This window comes from Colobus angolensis, unplaced genomic scaffold (assembly GCF_000951035.1).
Source record: "Colobus angolensis palliatus isolate OR3802 unplaced genomic scaffold, Cang.pa_1.0 Scaffold164, whole genome shotgun sequence".
In the NCBI taxonomy this organism is placed as follows: domain Eukaryota; kingdom Metazoa; phylum Chordata; class Mammalia; order Primates; family Cercopithecidae; genus Colobus; species Colobus angolensis.
Window position 1 is genome coordinate 1,058,642 of NW_012114755.1, and position 14,632 is coordinate 1,073,273.

The 14,632-nt window shown below is 56.8% G+C and overlaps 1 protein-coding gene across 1 annotated transcript in view; it reads left to right on the forward strand.

The window, feature by feature from the left end:
• Positions 1-14,632, forward strand: part of OTOG (otogelin) — a 104,230-nt gene that overhangs the window by 56,952 nt on the left and 32,646 nt on the right. Inside the window, exons 31-38 of the mRNA XM_011937439.1 lie at positions 1,141-1,167; positions 3,664-3,831; positions 7,305-7,583; positions 9,711-9,828; positions 10,535-10,614; positions 11,059-12,827; positions 13,574-13,742; positions 14,032-14,177. Coding sequence (XP_011792829.1) covers positions 1,141-1,167; positions 3,664-3,831; positions 7,305-7,583; positions 9,711-9,828; positions 10,535-10,614; positions 11,059-12,827; positions 13,574-13,742; positions 14,032-14,177 — 2,756 coding nt within the window. The remainder of the gene's footprint in view (positions 1-1,140; positions 1,168-3,663; positions 3,832-7,304; positions 7,584-9,710; positions 9,829-10,534; positions 10,615-11,058; positions 12,828-13,573; positions 13,743-14,031; positions 14,178-14,632) is intronic.

The window sequence follows — 14,632 nt, forward strand, 5'->3', positions numbered from 1 at the left end:
TTCATCCATTCATGCGCGTCACTAATTAGATGACGAGGCATTTGGCTACCTTAAGAGAGTCATAGTTACTCCCGCCGTTTACCCACGCTTCATTGAATTTCTTCACTTTGACATTCAGAGCACTGGGCAGAAATCACATCGCGTCAACACCCGCCACGGGCCTTCGCGAGAGAGCTGGCTTTTTAATGACTCTTGTTGGCTACCACTCCTTGACTGGGTACACCCGGGAAACCAGAAACTTGGCAATTTTCTAATTTTCTGGTTCAGCCTTCTGAGTCTGCAGATGGAGGGAGAGGCCGGCACGTGCCCGCAGTCACATGGTGGGCCTGTCTCCTGACTTTATGTGCTCTTTCTGGAGGGTGACCCCAGATGCATTGACCTTGTGGTCTGGGGCGTGGAGTGAGTCGGTGGCTGTCTTCAGACCATGCCTGCGTGTGAAGCATGCTGCTCCTAAGCTTTATCCCAGGTCTATCTGCCTGGCTCCTCATGGCTTTGCTGCTGGCTTTAGGGGTCTCCCGCAAGGTCCCAGGCACTCCCCAGTGGACTGAACATCTGCAGCTGAGGGGCCAGGGGAACAGGGTGTGGTGCTGAAGATGACCACTAGAGGGCGCGCTGAGCCCACGCTTGCAGGAGCTTCTCACAGCTTGGCTGGTGGAAGCACCTCTGCAGTGCAAGGGGCTTGAAGAAGCCGGTGATGCTGGGGGCTCCTGGTCCCCTTCCCACCCAAGGCTCTTGGAAGACCAACCTCCGTCTTGTGCTTGCATTCCTCTGGGGGTCTTCTGCAACATTTCTGATTAAAACTCCCACCCCTTGGTTCTAATCCTGCTCTTTGGCACCACACAAAATACACCCGCTTCTTTCCAACATTCATTCGTTTGTTCATTTACTTGACACATCGCTGAGGTGCCTACTATGGGCCAGTCTTTGAGCCTCGCGCTGTCGGCCCAGAGAGGAGCCATTCTATTTACCCCACTTAAGACATCTACATCCATGACCATCCCCAAATCTTGACATGTGGGAGGCAGGCCAGGCCCAGCACTTGGGGAAGAAGGGAGGCTGGGATGCTGGGGACCTTGGCTCTGTCTGTCTGTTCCAGGCTCTGGACTGGCTCTCAGGAAGTCCCTGTTCTCTCTCTTTCAGCGTATGACTGTGACTTCTTTAACAAAGGTAAGACCATCCTCCCCACGCAGAGTCTAAGGGGCCCAGGCACTGCCAGCCCTGCCCTGATGCCACACAGCATCAGCCATCCCAAGGCGCTGCTGGCCCTGGAAGAGCCATGACCCGGGCTGGGAGGGCCCCATCATGCAGAGTGAGCCCTGACAGTGCAGGGCCCAAGGGTATCCTGCACCTCTGTCCTCAGCGCCCAGGCAGGCTGGCTCCCAGGGACTGCTCGGCAGGGCATCCCCACCAGCAAGGAAAAACCCCATTCCCACCAACTCGCCAGCTCCTCCACCTTCATAATCTAGCTCATCAGAGCCACAGAACATCACCTTGGGTTCCCCGAAGATTTGCTTTTGGCAAAAGCAGACACAAACTGTCCTTTCTGAGTATGGGTGGAACAAAACATGTGGCCTGACACATTCATCTTCAAACTCAACCAAGGTCGCAGGATTCCGGCAGACGCTCTGACATTTAGATTAACGAGGGTGAAAACACAGGTCATAACCAAAGATCCAGGGGAGGTTAATGTCCAGTTTAGAGCCAATTCATCAATTTAATCACCGGGATTGGGTAGGTGGGATAGAGAAGGGCTGCCCAGGAGTAGTTTTTAGCACTGAACTTCATCCAGTTGGGCCAGGGTCAGACCTTGGCAGAGTGAAATGCTCATCTGGTCCTCCGTGCTGTTCGCCTTTGACTTCCGCTCCCCGCCCCTCCTCCAGGGACTGTGCTGCCAGGAGCAGGCCTATGTGGGCAGAGGCCCAGGGCTTTGTCCTCAGTTGCCTGCATTATGAGATTTTGGCTTGAGAGTGGTGGGTGAAGTGGAGGGGAGAGACTGGAGACAGGATACCACCTGGGGGCCTGCGAGATGAGGGCCAGACCAGGGTGTAGCATGAGCATCCACAGGACTGCAGTTCTGCCAAAATGCTAGTGCCCAGGGGCTCTTGGTGGCCCCAGAACTTCAACTGGTAAAGGAATGAGCCTGCAATGGGGGAACTGTGGTCCCTGGGACAGACAGAATCTGTCTGACATCAGGCAAGACATTTCAGCAAGACAAAGCTGCTCAGTTTTCTCTCTTCCGTGGCATTTTGGGTGGCAGTAACTGGCAAAGGACAAGCTGTTTCTAGCATCTTCCACCTACCCACCCACCCACTCACCCATCCTTGCTCCGTTGTTCTTCTACTAGCATTTGGTCTGGTCCTGGCCCGCCGGGTGCTGGGAAGTCAGTGGTCCTGAGTCCTGCCACAGCGGTGTGTGGAGCCGGCTCACACCACCTCTCTAGCACCCATTGTGTTCCTAATTTCTTATTCAGTTGGTAGTTTCCAGTTGACCCCTGGTGGGAGTGTTTACGCCATGGAAATCCGAAAACCTACAGACCACTTTTTTTTTGTTTGTTTGTTTGTTTGAGAGCTCGTTGTTAGCCGTTTGCCAGCACAGCACTGCTTGTCTCCCATCTAGTGGGGGTGACAGATGTGGACCTCCCATCCAGATCCTCATCCGAAGAGCTGTAGCTAGTGTGTGCCATGCTCCAAGAGCTGGTGGGACACAAAGGAGGAGGGACAACATTTGCCATGTGGCAGGAGAGGGTGCAGGGAGAGCGTCACAAGGAGGTGACATTTGAGCTGGGCCCCAGAGGTTGAGTAGGCGTTTGCCAGGCACAAAACGAGGAGGACTACTCTGAGTGGGTGGAACGGTGTGATGAGATGTGAGCTGGGAAATAACACCACTGCTCCTTCCAGAAAGAGCAAGAGAAGTTCAGCATGGCAGGAGCCAGGGCGTGGGGGGAGTGGGGAGGTGGGCAGGGGCTGAGAGCTGAAGGGCTTCTGAATTCAAGCTGAGCTCTTTAGATTATGTCCTGAGGGCCATGGAGAGTCACTGGTGCATCCCAGCAGGGGGCATGGCTGGGAGGGCAGCTCAGCAGCCCTAGGGAGGAGGCATTGGAGGGCGGGGACACAGCAGAGGCAGGAAGATCCCTACAAGGTGATTGTCCAGGAAGCCCATGCTCTGTGCCAACCTATACAGACAACCACAGGAATTATAAAGACTCAAAAGTGACATGTGTTTGAAATAATTAGATAAACACTAACATTTTTATCGTCCCTCAGGCCTGGGGTGGGCAGAAACCTGGTCTGCTGTCTTCTTCCCGAGGGTGCCTTGAATAGAGCAGTGGCTATAATGGTGAAGTTTCAGGCAGTGGGAAGGCTGTGGAGAGACACTGGGGGGCCCAGGTGCTCCCTGTGGGTGGCCTTCTTCCCTGGCTCTCTGTGAAGTGATTCAGGCACTGTGCAGTAGGTCTGTTCCTTTCAGGGGCTGGCAGCCTGGGAATCCTGTCCCTTCCTTCTCAGGGTCATCAAGGTCCCTGAGCTCTGGGATGAAGGACGCCATCAAGAGTTCCTCCTTGGTAGCTTGCCCTCCCACCCCACTGCTGCCAAGGGGTGGGGCAGGATGTATGGGAGGTGGGCAGGCCAAGGGGGCCAGGCTGCTGATGGGGCCTCTTCTCTCCAGTGCTAGGTAAGGGCCCCTATCAGCTGTCCAGCTTGGCAGCCGGTGGTGCCCTGGTGGCCATGAAGGCGGTGGGCGATGACATAGTCCTAGTGAGGACAAAGGATGTGGCGCCAGGGGACATCGTGAACTTCCTGCTGACAGCTGCTCTGTACAAGGCCAAGGCCCACGGTAAGGCCCACCTCAGTCCCACTCCAGCTCTTCTGGGAGGGAGGAGGGTGCTGGAGGAGGGGTGAGTGCTGAGGCCCTAAATATCTGTAGTGGCAGGAGAAATGGGGGCTCTGACAAGTGCCCCTCTCCCAGTTGAGATGGTGCTTCTGGGTCAGCTTCTCCTCCTCTGCAGAGACACTCTCCATCTGCTCCCCTAACCTCCAGGGCAGCCAAGGCCCAGGTGTGCCTCTATACCTTGCTGTATGCAATAGCTGTTCCAGAAAAGCCAAGCAGCAGCTCTCCCTCCTCATGCTCCTCCTCCTCCTTCCTCTCTTCCGCTCTCACCCTCCCCCATCCCTCCCTTCTTCCCTCCTCTCTTCTCTTTCTCTCTCAATGTCTCTTCTTGCCTCCCACCCTTTCACTGAACCCTAATCCCATGCCAAGCACAGAGCCGGGTACTGGGAAATCAGGGATACAAGAGACACAGTCCCTGCGCATCAGAAGCCCACAGTCCCATCAGGGAGACAGACATGCCCAAAGGCAGTCACAGCACCTGTGAGAACACTGGGGAGGGGCCCCCAACTCAGTCTTAGAGTCAGGAGAGGCTTCTTAAAATACAGGATGTTCCCCTGAGAGCAAGAAGGAGTTTGGAAGGGAAACTTCTTACTCACTTAGTAAGCTAAGCTCAGGAGTTGGGACTTTATCCATGGTAATGGGGAGCCATGGAAGGGCTTTGAGGAGGGGAGGGGACATCCTGGCTCCTGCCCAGCCCCAGGCATGGCCAACATCCCTAGCTATAGGTGATGTTCATGGCGGTGTGAGCCTGGGGGAGGTAGGTGGTATCTGGCAGAATCATGTAGCTGCATAAGAAGGCCTGGGAGTGAGGAATCAGGGACTGGGCCACAGGAGAGCCAGAAGCACCACCCCCAAAGACAGCACTTCCTCCCTACACATTTCTGATCCCCAGATCTGTGCATTCCTGCCTGACAAAGGTGTCTCACCACCTTCCAGATGTGGCAGGCCATCTGCTTAGTGAGGCTTTTCTGTTCTCCATCCAGTATTTTAGTCTAGTAGGTAATGTGTATTCCAGACGGGGTGTTGCCTTTCCACTAGGTTTACGGGCATGCTAAGCAGGTCCCCGGAGTCACCTGGCTTTAGAGGATGTCACTGGGGGTAGGATCCCAGAGGGACTCCAGTCCAGGCTCCATCTCAGAGTCAGGCGTGGGTCTCATGGGCCCAGTGGGGACCCAAGCTCCTCCCTCTCCCATCCCATACTGCTTCTCCTGGGCTGTACCCGGGTCCTGGGCAGCCAAGGAAAGATGTCTTCCAGGTGCGACCTAGGGTGGCTGCATGGAGGAGGTGTCCTTAAGGATGGGAAAGATGGTTATGCGAAGAAGTGGAGAGCAGGAAATGTCACAGAGGGGAGGACTCAGCAGTCACTGAGGCCCAGGCTTCCCACTCTGGGGAGTCACCACCACAGTCTGACAGAGGTCCCTGGGGTGCTAGTGTTACCTGAAGATTTTTTTGGGGGGCGAAGTTACTTATTTATTAATAATCATACATTGCCCTTCTGTAGGACTTCTCATGTACCGGCACTGTTCTAAGTACTTCATGTGTAGCAACTCATTTAATCCTCATGCCAATCGTGGGAGGTAGGGACTATTATTTTCCCAGTATACAGATGGGGGAACTGAGGCCCGGAGAGGTGAGGCGGTTCGCCCAGGGCGCAGTGCCTGTGAGTGACAGGTGCCAGCTGTTTGGCTCCGAAGCCTTTCATTCCAGTTCCTCTGCTGCTCTGTCTTCCAAACCGAGGCACTAAACAAGAAATACACAAGACGGCAGGCGAAGTCAGTCGAATATTTACAGTACAGCCCCGGACTCTGCACCTCAAGGTCTCTGCCCTGTTAGGAGGACAACAGGGAAAACAGTGGAGAAGCCTTGATCCAGGCCAACCCTGTCTTCATGAAGGAGGAAGCCAAGGTTCAGGGCGGAGAAGTGACTTGCCTGAGGTCACGCATCCCGTGGAGCAGGCTGGGGCTAGCACTCAGTGTCCTACCACGCTGGGCTGCCCATGCCCGCGCCTGCATCCCATGGGTGGGGCCGGCCGTGTGGCGGCGAAGATGCGGGGCTCTGGCCTCAGCCTGCCTGCATCCAGCCCTGCCTCCCTCATCCACCATCAGTGTGACTCTGGGCTTCTCTTCCCTCCTCTGTAAAGTGGGAATAGTAATATCACCACCTTTTAACCTCTCACAGAAATGTTTTCTGTCCCCACCCCACAGCCGCCAGGACGGCAAGCTCCATGAGGGCAAGAATTTTCATCATTTTGCTCCCTGTTGTGGCCTCAGTGCCTAGAACATGGCCTGGCCCACAGCAGGCACTCAGTAAATATTTGCTGCTGAATGAGGGAATTTTTCACTTCACGGGGTTCTCGTAGGAATTTCATAACCTGCAGGTAAATGGCTTGCTTAGCACAGTGCCTGGCACGTAGTAAGTCATGTGTAAACAGCAGCTGTGATTATTAACATGAATAATGAAGCCTGTCTCCGTTACCTGCCATCTTCTCGCAGCTGCCCAGGGAGGTGTAACAGGGACACTGTCATCCCTCCTGGGGGCACAGGGGACACGTGGGAGGGGCTGAAGATGCACCCGCCCAGCACCAGGCTGTGCCAGGTGTTTCACACACACCTCATTGATGATCCCTCCTACAGTCCAGGCATGAATGTCCTTGCCCACATCACAGCCAGGGTGGTAAGCTGGGATTCCGGCCCTGTGCTCACCCCCTGCGCCTGCTTGTGGATTTGGGACTTGAGGAGACCCATAAGGCCCTGTGCAGGGGAAACTGTCCACTGGGCATCAAGCCCCGTGCCCTAGAACTGGGCAGTTATGGAGACCGGAGAGGGAGGACAGGGACGAGCTTTGGGTCTCTAGGCAAGCTCTCTCTGGGACCCTCTCCCTATCTGTGGGTTGGACGAAGGGCTGCCAATGCTGGCCCTCTGGGATCCTGTGAGAAGCAAGACCAAGCCGGGGACCCTATAGCCTGACAAATCACCAACCCCCAACCTGCCCCACATGGCCAATGCAATGCAACCCCGTCAGGGCAGCTGCCTCTGTTGTATTCGCTGCTGGATCCTGGGTATCTAGAATGGTGCCTGGCACATTGAGGGCACTCAAACATGTTTGCAGAAAGAGGGAAGAATGGAAAGAGGGGTGCAAGGGGGACAGAAGGAGATAGTTCAGTTACCTTCCTGAGGCTCAGCAGTTGGGGGATCTCTAAGCCTCCACTCGCCCTCAGGCAGAGATGGTGTGAGCAGAGGGACAGCTGGCAGGCAGAGTATGTGGGCCGGGGGCCAGCGTAGGGGACAAGGCCCGCTGGTCTTCAGGCGTGCTGCCGTCCAGAGTTGCTGAGAGAGCAGATGCGTGCCCGGATGCTGTCCCCGCAGCCCACCAGTCTGGACCTCTGCCTGCACTGACCCTCTCCGTGTGGTTCTCTGCAGACCCAGATGTGGTGTCCCTGGAGGCAGCAGACAGACCCAACTTCTTCCTTCACGTCACAGCCAACGGGTCTCTGGAGCTGGCTAAGTGGCAGGGCCGTGACGCCTTCCAACAGCATGCCTCCTTCTTGCTGCACCGGGGCACATGGCAGGCAGGCCTGGTGGCCCTGGAGTCCCTGGCCAAGCCCAGCTCCTTCCTCTGTGCATTGGGCCCGGTGCTGGCCCTGCGGCTGTACGAACACACAGAGGTGTTCCGCCGGGGCACGCTCTTCCGCCTTCTGGGTAGGTGACCCCCTGCTATTGCCCTCGGCCCCTTGGCCCTCTCAGTCCACTGCTCTTCCCACCGTGTCCTCACCTCACCCTTCCAATTGCCCCTAAGAGACAGAATCCTCCTTCTCCTGGCACAGGGGGCCACATGGGTGCCTCCCTGAGATGAGAGGTGGCCCGGCCTCCATGTTGACAGCCTAGGGAGCCATGGACAGTGTGCTTGGGGTCCAGCCAATTTCCTGGGTCCTGCCTGCTGCCACAGGCTAAAAATATAGCAGCCTTTGTGGAAGTGAGGGGAGGTGTGATTCTGGCTGCAGCATACGTAGCTGCTGGCTCAGTTTTCTTGCTGTTGGGGTCACATGCCTGCCCCATGAGTTCAAGGATTGTCACAAGGGGGATAGGTCTGGGGACCAGCAGCCTCATCTCTGAATGGAAGGCCCAAGCCCCTGGACAGGGGTGGGGTGACTCCCCGAACTTCCACTGAGGCCAAGGGGGTCCAGGGCCTGCCCTGCCAGGTGTGTGTGTCCCCAAAATATTGTTCTCTGCCTAAACCCTGGAGTTTCTTTACTGTTTTCTCTGTCTTGCATGGGGCTTGGGGGTACCTGTGTCTGTGGATGGATCCATTTGCATGTACACATATGTAAGTGTGTTTTCAGCCAGCCTCCTCATTTCATCACCCACCCCACCCAAACCAGGGCTGAGTGAGCTCATTCTTCCCTTCAGCGGTTAGCGAGTCCACCCTTGAACTTGACATGGGACAGGTTTATCACTGGCCATGATGACAAGACTTGCTCATGATGGGAATATTTGTGTCCCTTTCTGGAAGACACTGGAGCATAAGCCCAGACTTTGAAGCTGGACAGCCTTGGGTTCGAATCCTGACCCCATCCTAGACACTTGGAGGAGAACCCCCATCTCCTTGACTTGGTTTCTTTACCTGTGGAATGGGGATATTTGTCTGAGAAGTGTGCTGTGAGGACTGGCTGTGTCTCGTGGGCTTTGCCCAGGGCCTGGCACATAGTAGGTGCTCCCCAAATGTAAGTTACACTCTCCAGGCTCTTGGAAAAGCAGATTTCTTCACAGCTGGCAGCAGTGTTCAGGTTAGGGCATCTGGAGGAGCTGCTGGTGGGGGCTGCTCCCTGGAGCCTGCTTCGGAGCCTACCCACACCTCCCTGCTCAGGCTGTGTGTTCAGAAACTGGTCACTTGTGCCGAGGTAGCCTGGGGTCTGCTTGTCTGCCTCCAAGCCCCCCATAGGCTGCAGACTTTTTCCTCATTTGTCAAGGTGCTAGTCACATCTCCTCTGAAAACCTTTCATTTTCCCAGCATCATCTACGCCTGGGTTTCCTCTTCTCTAAAGTGGGGGTAATAATAGCGCCTACTTCATAGGACAATGGTAAGGTTGAATGAGTAAATCCATGTGAGATATTTCGGGTAGCACCCAGTGCTGTTTAAGAGTTAGCCCAGCCGTAGGGGCAGTGAGGGCGGTGCTCAAACGACCTGCACCCTCAGACTCTGAGAGGCTCTTCAGGGGGCCCTCTGGGAACAAAGAGGGCTGAGCCTGGGGAAAAGCACCTCCCTTGCAAGCTCTCTGGGGCCAGGTGCCCAGGAAGGCCTTGGGCTAGAGGGGAAGGGATCCCCCAGTGCCTCCCCTCACCCTGCAAAGGAGAGCCTCTTGCCTCCATGGAGGTCTACAATAGCCCTGCTAGAGGCAGGGCAAGGAGGAGGTTACTGTGTCCTGGGATGTGGGGAAAGCCTCGGCACCAGGGTCCCAGAGGGGCAGGGTGGGTGGCAGGGCATCCCAAGGGAGAGATCAGGGGTCCAGGACTTTTCTTTGGCCACCTTTCGAAGCCTCACTCCAACTGCCAGGGCCAGAGCTTCCCTGTCCTCAGTCCTTCCCTGTCCTCAGTCCTTCCCTGTCCTCAGTCCTGCATTCAGTTCCCAGAGCCCCGTCCCCAGGATACTCCAGGCACTCACACCAACCACGGTGAACACAGTTTCTCCTTAGCGTGGTTTTTTCCCCATTCACTTTCCCTGCATGGGTCCATTTATCCCCTCCACAGAATGGGGGGACAGGGCTAAGCTCTGGGACTTCCTCTGTGTCTTCACCTGACCCAGAGTTGCTGCCCCATCTCACTTTCTAGATGCCAAACCCTCGGGGGCTGCCTACCCCGTCTGCGAGTGGCGCTATGATGCCTGTGCCAGTTCCTGCTTCCAAACCTGCCGGGATCCATGGGCAGCCAGCTGCCGGGACGTACCCAGGTGAGTTGTCAGGGGCCGTGGGCATGGAGTCAAGGTGCGTGCACCAGTGTGTGTGTGCACTCACATAGATTTGTGTACGAGTGTTTCACATGTTGAGTGTATGGGGATGTGTGTACCAGGGTGACTGTGTCTTTCCATATATGCACATATGTGAGTATCTATTTGTGCATGATGTGCATGCAGCAGAGCCTTGTGTGTGTTTGTGTGTGTACTACTACAACTGTGCATTCATGGTACACAGTTGCATGCATGCAGGTGTTGTGTGCAGCTGTGTGCATGTGTGAGGGTGTATTCACTGATGTTTGTGGGAGTCTCTGTGGGTGTGTTTGCATGTGTGTGTAAAAATTCGGGCATCCCGCAGGGTTGGAGAGGGTACATGAGACCACGTGAGAATGTGCCCAGGCAGAGACACATGTGAACATGTACATGAGTGTGTGCAGAAGTGTACCTTGCTTGTGTGTGTGTTTCCCTCTCGGTCTGAGGGGTAGAAGTGTGCAGAAGTGTGCTGCATACATATTGGGTGTGTGTGCTCCTGTACATGTGTGACAGCATCTCTAAGGAGGGTCATGTGTGTGTACATGTAATAAGCACATGTGTGCACACACACGTGTCATAAGAAAGGATAAGGCCTGTGCTCAGTCGAGGGAAAAAGAGGTGGCTCTCCCTGTATTCCAGGCCACTAACCTGCTCCCTGCTCTGTCCTCAGGGTAGAAGGCTGTGTCCCTGTGTGTCCTGCCCCCAAGGTCCTGGATGAAGTCACACAGAGATGTGTCTACTTGGAGGACTGTAAGTGGCCCGGACTTCTCGTCCTTCCCTCAGATTTCCTCTAAGTCCCTAGGGTCTCATTGAGCAGTCATGCCTCAAAGCTCCCAGGTCCCAGAGAAGCAAGATCAGCACAGGGACCTGTGGAAAGAGATACAGGCACAGGGGAGTTACAGGCCTCATCCGGTCTATTTGCCCCACTTCACAGAGAGGAGAAATGAGGCCCGGAGTGGGGTCACATGGTGAGAAGGTAGTGTAGCCAGACTTAGACCTGAGGTCTCTTGGCTCTGGGGTCAGGGTCTGAGGTCGGGCAGAGTTCAGACCTGCTGACTTCTGGCCGTCAGAAGCTGCCCTCGCCCCATCACTGAGGGTGCCAGTCCTCAATCCCCACACCACAGCCCTGCCCAGCGGTGACCCCCTGGGGCAGCAGTCACCCCGCCTTCTGAGCCTCTTCTCTTATCTCCGCAGGTGTGGAGCCAGCAGTTTGGGTTCCCACAGAGGCCCTTGGCAATGAGACCCTCCCTCCCAGTCAAGGGCTGCCCACTCCCAGTGATGAGGAGCCACAGCTGTCACAGGAAAGCCCCAAGAGCCCCACCCACAGGCCAGCCCTCGCCCCAGCTGCCCCACTCCCCACAGTCCTGAACCCACCAATGGCAGCCACTGAAGAGCCAGTGATGTCTCCAGGCCCCACCCAGTCCACCCTGCAGCAGCCACTGGGGCTCACTGCATCTCAACTCCCTGGCCACCCCACAGAGGCCCCAGCCAGCAAGGGAGTGACTGCCAGCCTCCTGGCCGTCCCCCATACACCAGAGTCCTCATCCCTCCCTGTTGCACTGCAGACACCCACACCTAGCATGGTGTCGGGTGCCGTGGAGACAACAAGGGTGACTGTGATCTTTGCAGGAAGCCCCAACATCACAGTCTCCTCCCGGTCGCCCCCTGCCCCTCGCTTCCCGCTCATGACCAAGGCTGTGACAGTCCGAGGCCATGGCTCCTTGCCTGTCAGGACGACACCCCTACAGCCCTCCTTGACAGCAAGTCCCTCCTCCAGACCTGTGGCTTCCCCTGGAGCCATCTCCAGGTCCCCCACCTCCTCGGGATCCCACAAGGCTGTGCTGACACCTGCAGTAACTAAGGTCATAAGCAGAACAGGGGTCCCCCAGCCCACCCAGGCCCAGAGTGCTTCAAGTCCCAGCACCCCTCTAACTGTGGCTAGAACAGCAGCAGAACAGGTTCCTGTCAGTCCCCTCACAACCAGGAGCGTGGAGAGGGTGCTGTCCACAGAGAAGGGCGAAGCCGGACAGAGCCAGCCCATGGGCTTGCCTGCCTCCCCACAACCACACCCACTCCCCACTGCACCACCCCGCACAGCCCAGCATACCACCACGGCCACCAAGTCTCCAGCTCTGCCCCCAGAGACCCCAACTGCCGCCAGCCTGTGGACAGCTGCTCATGGGCTGGGAGCCACACTCTTCGTGTCCCTAGAGTCAACTGGTCCATCCCAGTTCCTCTCTGGCCTGCCTCCCGACACCAGCCTGCCCCTGGCCAAGGTGGGCACATCTGCCCCAGTGGCCACCCCTGGCCCCAAAGCCTCTGTCATCACCACTCCACTCCGGTCACAGGCCATGACTCTGCCTGCTCAGACACTTAGCCCAGCACCGCCTTTCACTTCCGAAGCAATGACCCAGGCGCACCCACCTGCCCACATAGTGCCTGCGGCAGCGGGCACAGCTCCAGGCCTGCTGCTGGGAGCCACATTGCCAACCTCTGGAGTCCTGCCTGTGACTGAGGGCATGGCCTCCATGGTATCTGTTGTCTCACGAAAGAGCACCACAGGGAAGGTGGCCATCCTATCCAAGCAAGTGTCTCTGCCCACCTCCATCTATGGCTCTGCCCAGGGTGGGCCCACAGAGCTCATGCCTGCCACGAGCCACCCTCTCACCCCCTTGGTGACTGAGCCCAAGGGAGCCCAGGCAGGCACAGCTCTGCCAGTGCCCACATCCTATACCCTGAGCCGCGTCTCATCCAGGACGGCCCCCCAAGAGAGCGCGCTGGTTCTGTTGCCTCAGCTGGCTGAGGCCCATGGAACCTCGGCAGGGGCTCACCTCGCAGCAGAGCCCGTGGACGAGGCCATCACAGAACCATCTGGGCGCTCAGCCCCAGCTCTGAGCATCGTAGAGGGTTTGGCGGAGGCTTTGGCAACCACCACTGAGGCCAATACATCTACCACCTGTGTCGTGAGTGATATGTCGGGGTTCTGTCCCCCTACATGTGACCCCTCCCTTCATCTCTTCCCTTTTCCCTGCTAGATGGAGTTTTAGTTGCTATCCTCATTCCTGCCCCAGGCTCCTGGTCCCTGAAAAATTCTCCAGTCTCCTGTTGGCCCCGATGCCATAGCAGGGTTCTGCCTGGCCCATCTGGGCCCTGGGGGGCTGATTGGATGGCCTAGTGTGATGCCCAGGTGACAACGTGTGTGTGCCGGTGTGTGCCTTTTGTGAGTCTGCTGTGTGCATTTGTGTTCACATGTGTGAGACAGTATGAGCGCTCGTGTATCTGCAGGTGTTCTTGTGTGTGTGATGAATGGTGTTTGCGACATCCTCATGTGCATCTTTGTGCCTTTGTGAGAATCTGTGTGTGTGTGTGTGTGTGTGTGTGTGTGTGTGTGCAGGCTTGTGCAGGTATGCTAGGGTTTCTGTGAGTGTGAACTAGTGTATATACAGGCCTGTGTACCCAGACCTCTCAGCGCAGGCCAGGCAGATCTGTAGAGGTCTCAGGGAATCATTCCCTGACCTCCGAGCTCACACTAAGCACAGCGCCAGGGCCCAGATGGCTTGTCGGTGGGTGGGGGGTAAGGGCATCTTTCCCTAGAAGGTCCCTTGCTCCGCTAGGACCTATATGTGGGAAGGATCGGGTGCCCTCATGGCTTGCAGGGTGGGCTGTAGCTCCTCGATGGGCACTCACACTTCCTCCACTCTGTACCCAGCCAATCGCCGAGCAGGACTGCGTCCGCCACATCTGCCTGGAGGGCCAGCTGATCCGCGTGAATCAGTCCCAGCACTGTCCCCAGGGCGCTGCTCCCCCTCGCTGTGGGATCCTGGGCCTCGCCGTGCGGGTGGGTGGGGACCGCTGCTGCCCACTCTGGGAGTGTGCCTGTGAGTCATGGGATCAGCGGAGCCTCCTGCATCCTCCCTGTATCCTTACCCCAGCATGACTGCCACCCCTGATCTGTGTGCCCCACACTCCCCTCCTGTGGGACCCCGACCTGGCAGATTTCCTACGCTTGCGACCTCTGATCTGTGTGATGCCTGATCTGAGCCACCCTCCAGACTCCAGGCCTCTGCATCCATCCAGGAAGAGGGCCGGGAACCTGCCCCATCTTCCTCGGCAGCCTTGGTCTTGTAGGCATCCACTGATTCTTCTTGTGTCCTGTCCCTCCCGCAGGCCGGTGCTCAATCTTCCCTGACCTGAGCTTCGTGACCTTCGATGGGAGCCACGTAGCTCTGTTCAAGGAGGCCATCTACATCCTCAGCCAGAGCCCAGATGAAATGGTCACCGTCCATGTACTGGACTGCAAAAGTGCCAACCTGGTGCCTGCCCCATACCCCCCTCCCTGCTGGGGACTAGGAACTGGACTAGGATAAGAGGGGAGATGGAGCAGTGAGCTAGGGTGCCAGAGGCAAAGATAGATGTGGAAGCCCCCCTGAGCTCCCTCTGTCTCCAGGAATGGGCAGGGTCTCCCAGGTGACAGCTCCCTGGGAGGCTGGGGGAATAATTGAGTGGAGTGTGCTGCCTCCTGGCCCCAGCCTGTTCCATTCCCAGTTTGTGCCAGCTTCCTGCCATGTAGGAGGGATGGCATGGAAGTGCAGAGAAACTGGTATGTCACTCCAATGGTGTGGACCAAGGTCATGGGTGCTGGCTGCAGGGAACTCCTACTAGGATGTCCCCATAAACCAGGTGGAAAGAAGTAGCTTCTTTTCTCTTCCTCTTCTCTTCTCTTCTTCTCTTCTCTCTTGTCTCCCCTTCCTTCCTTCCTTCCTTCCTT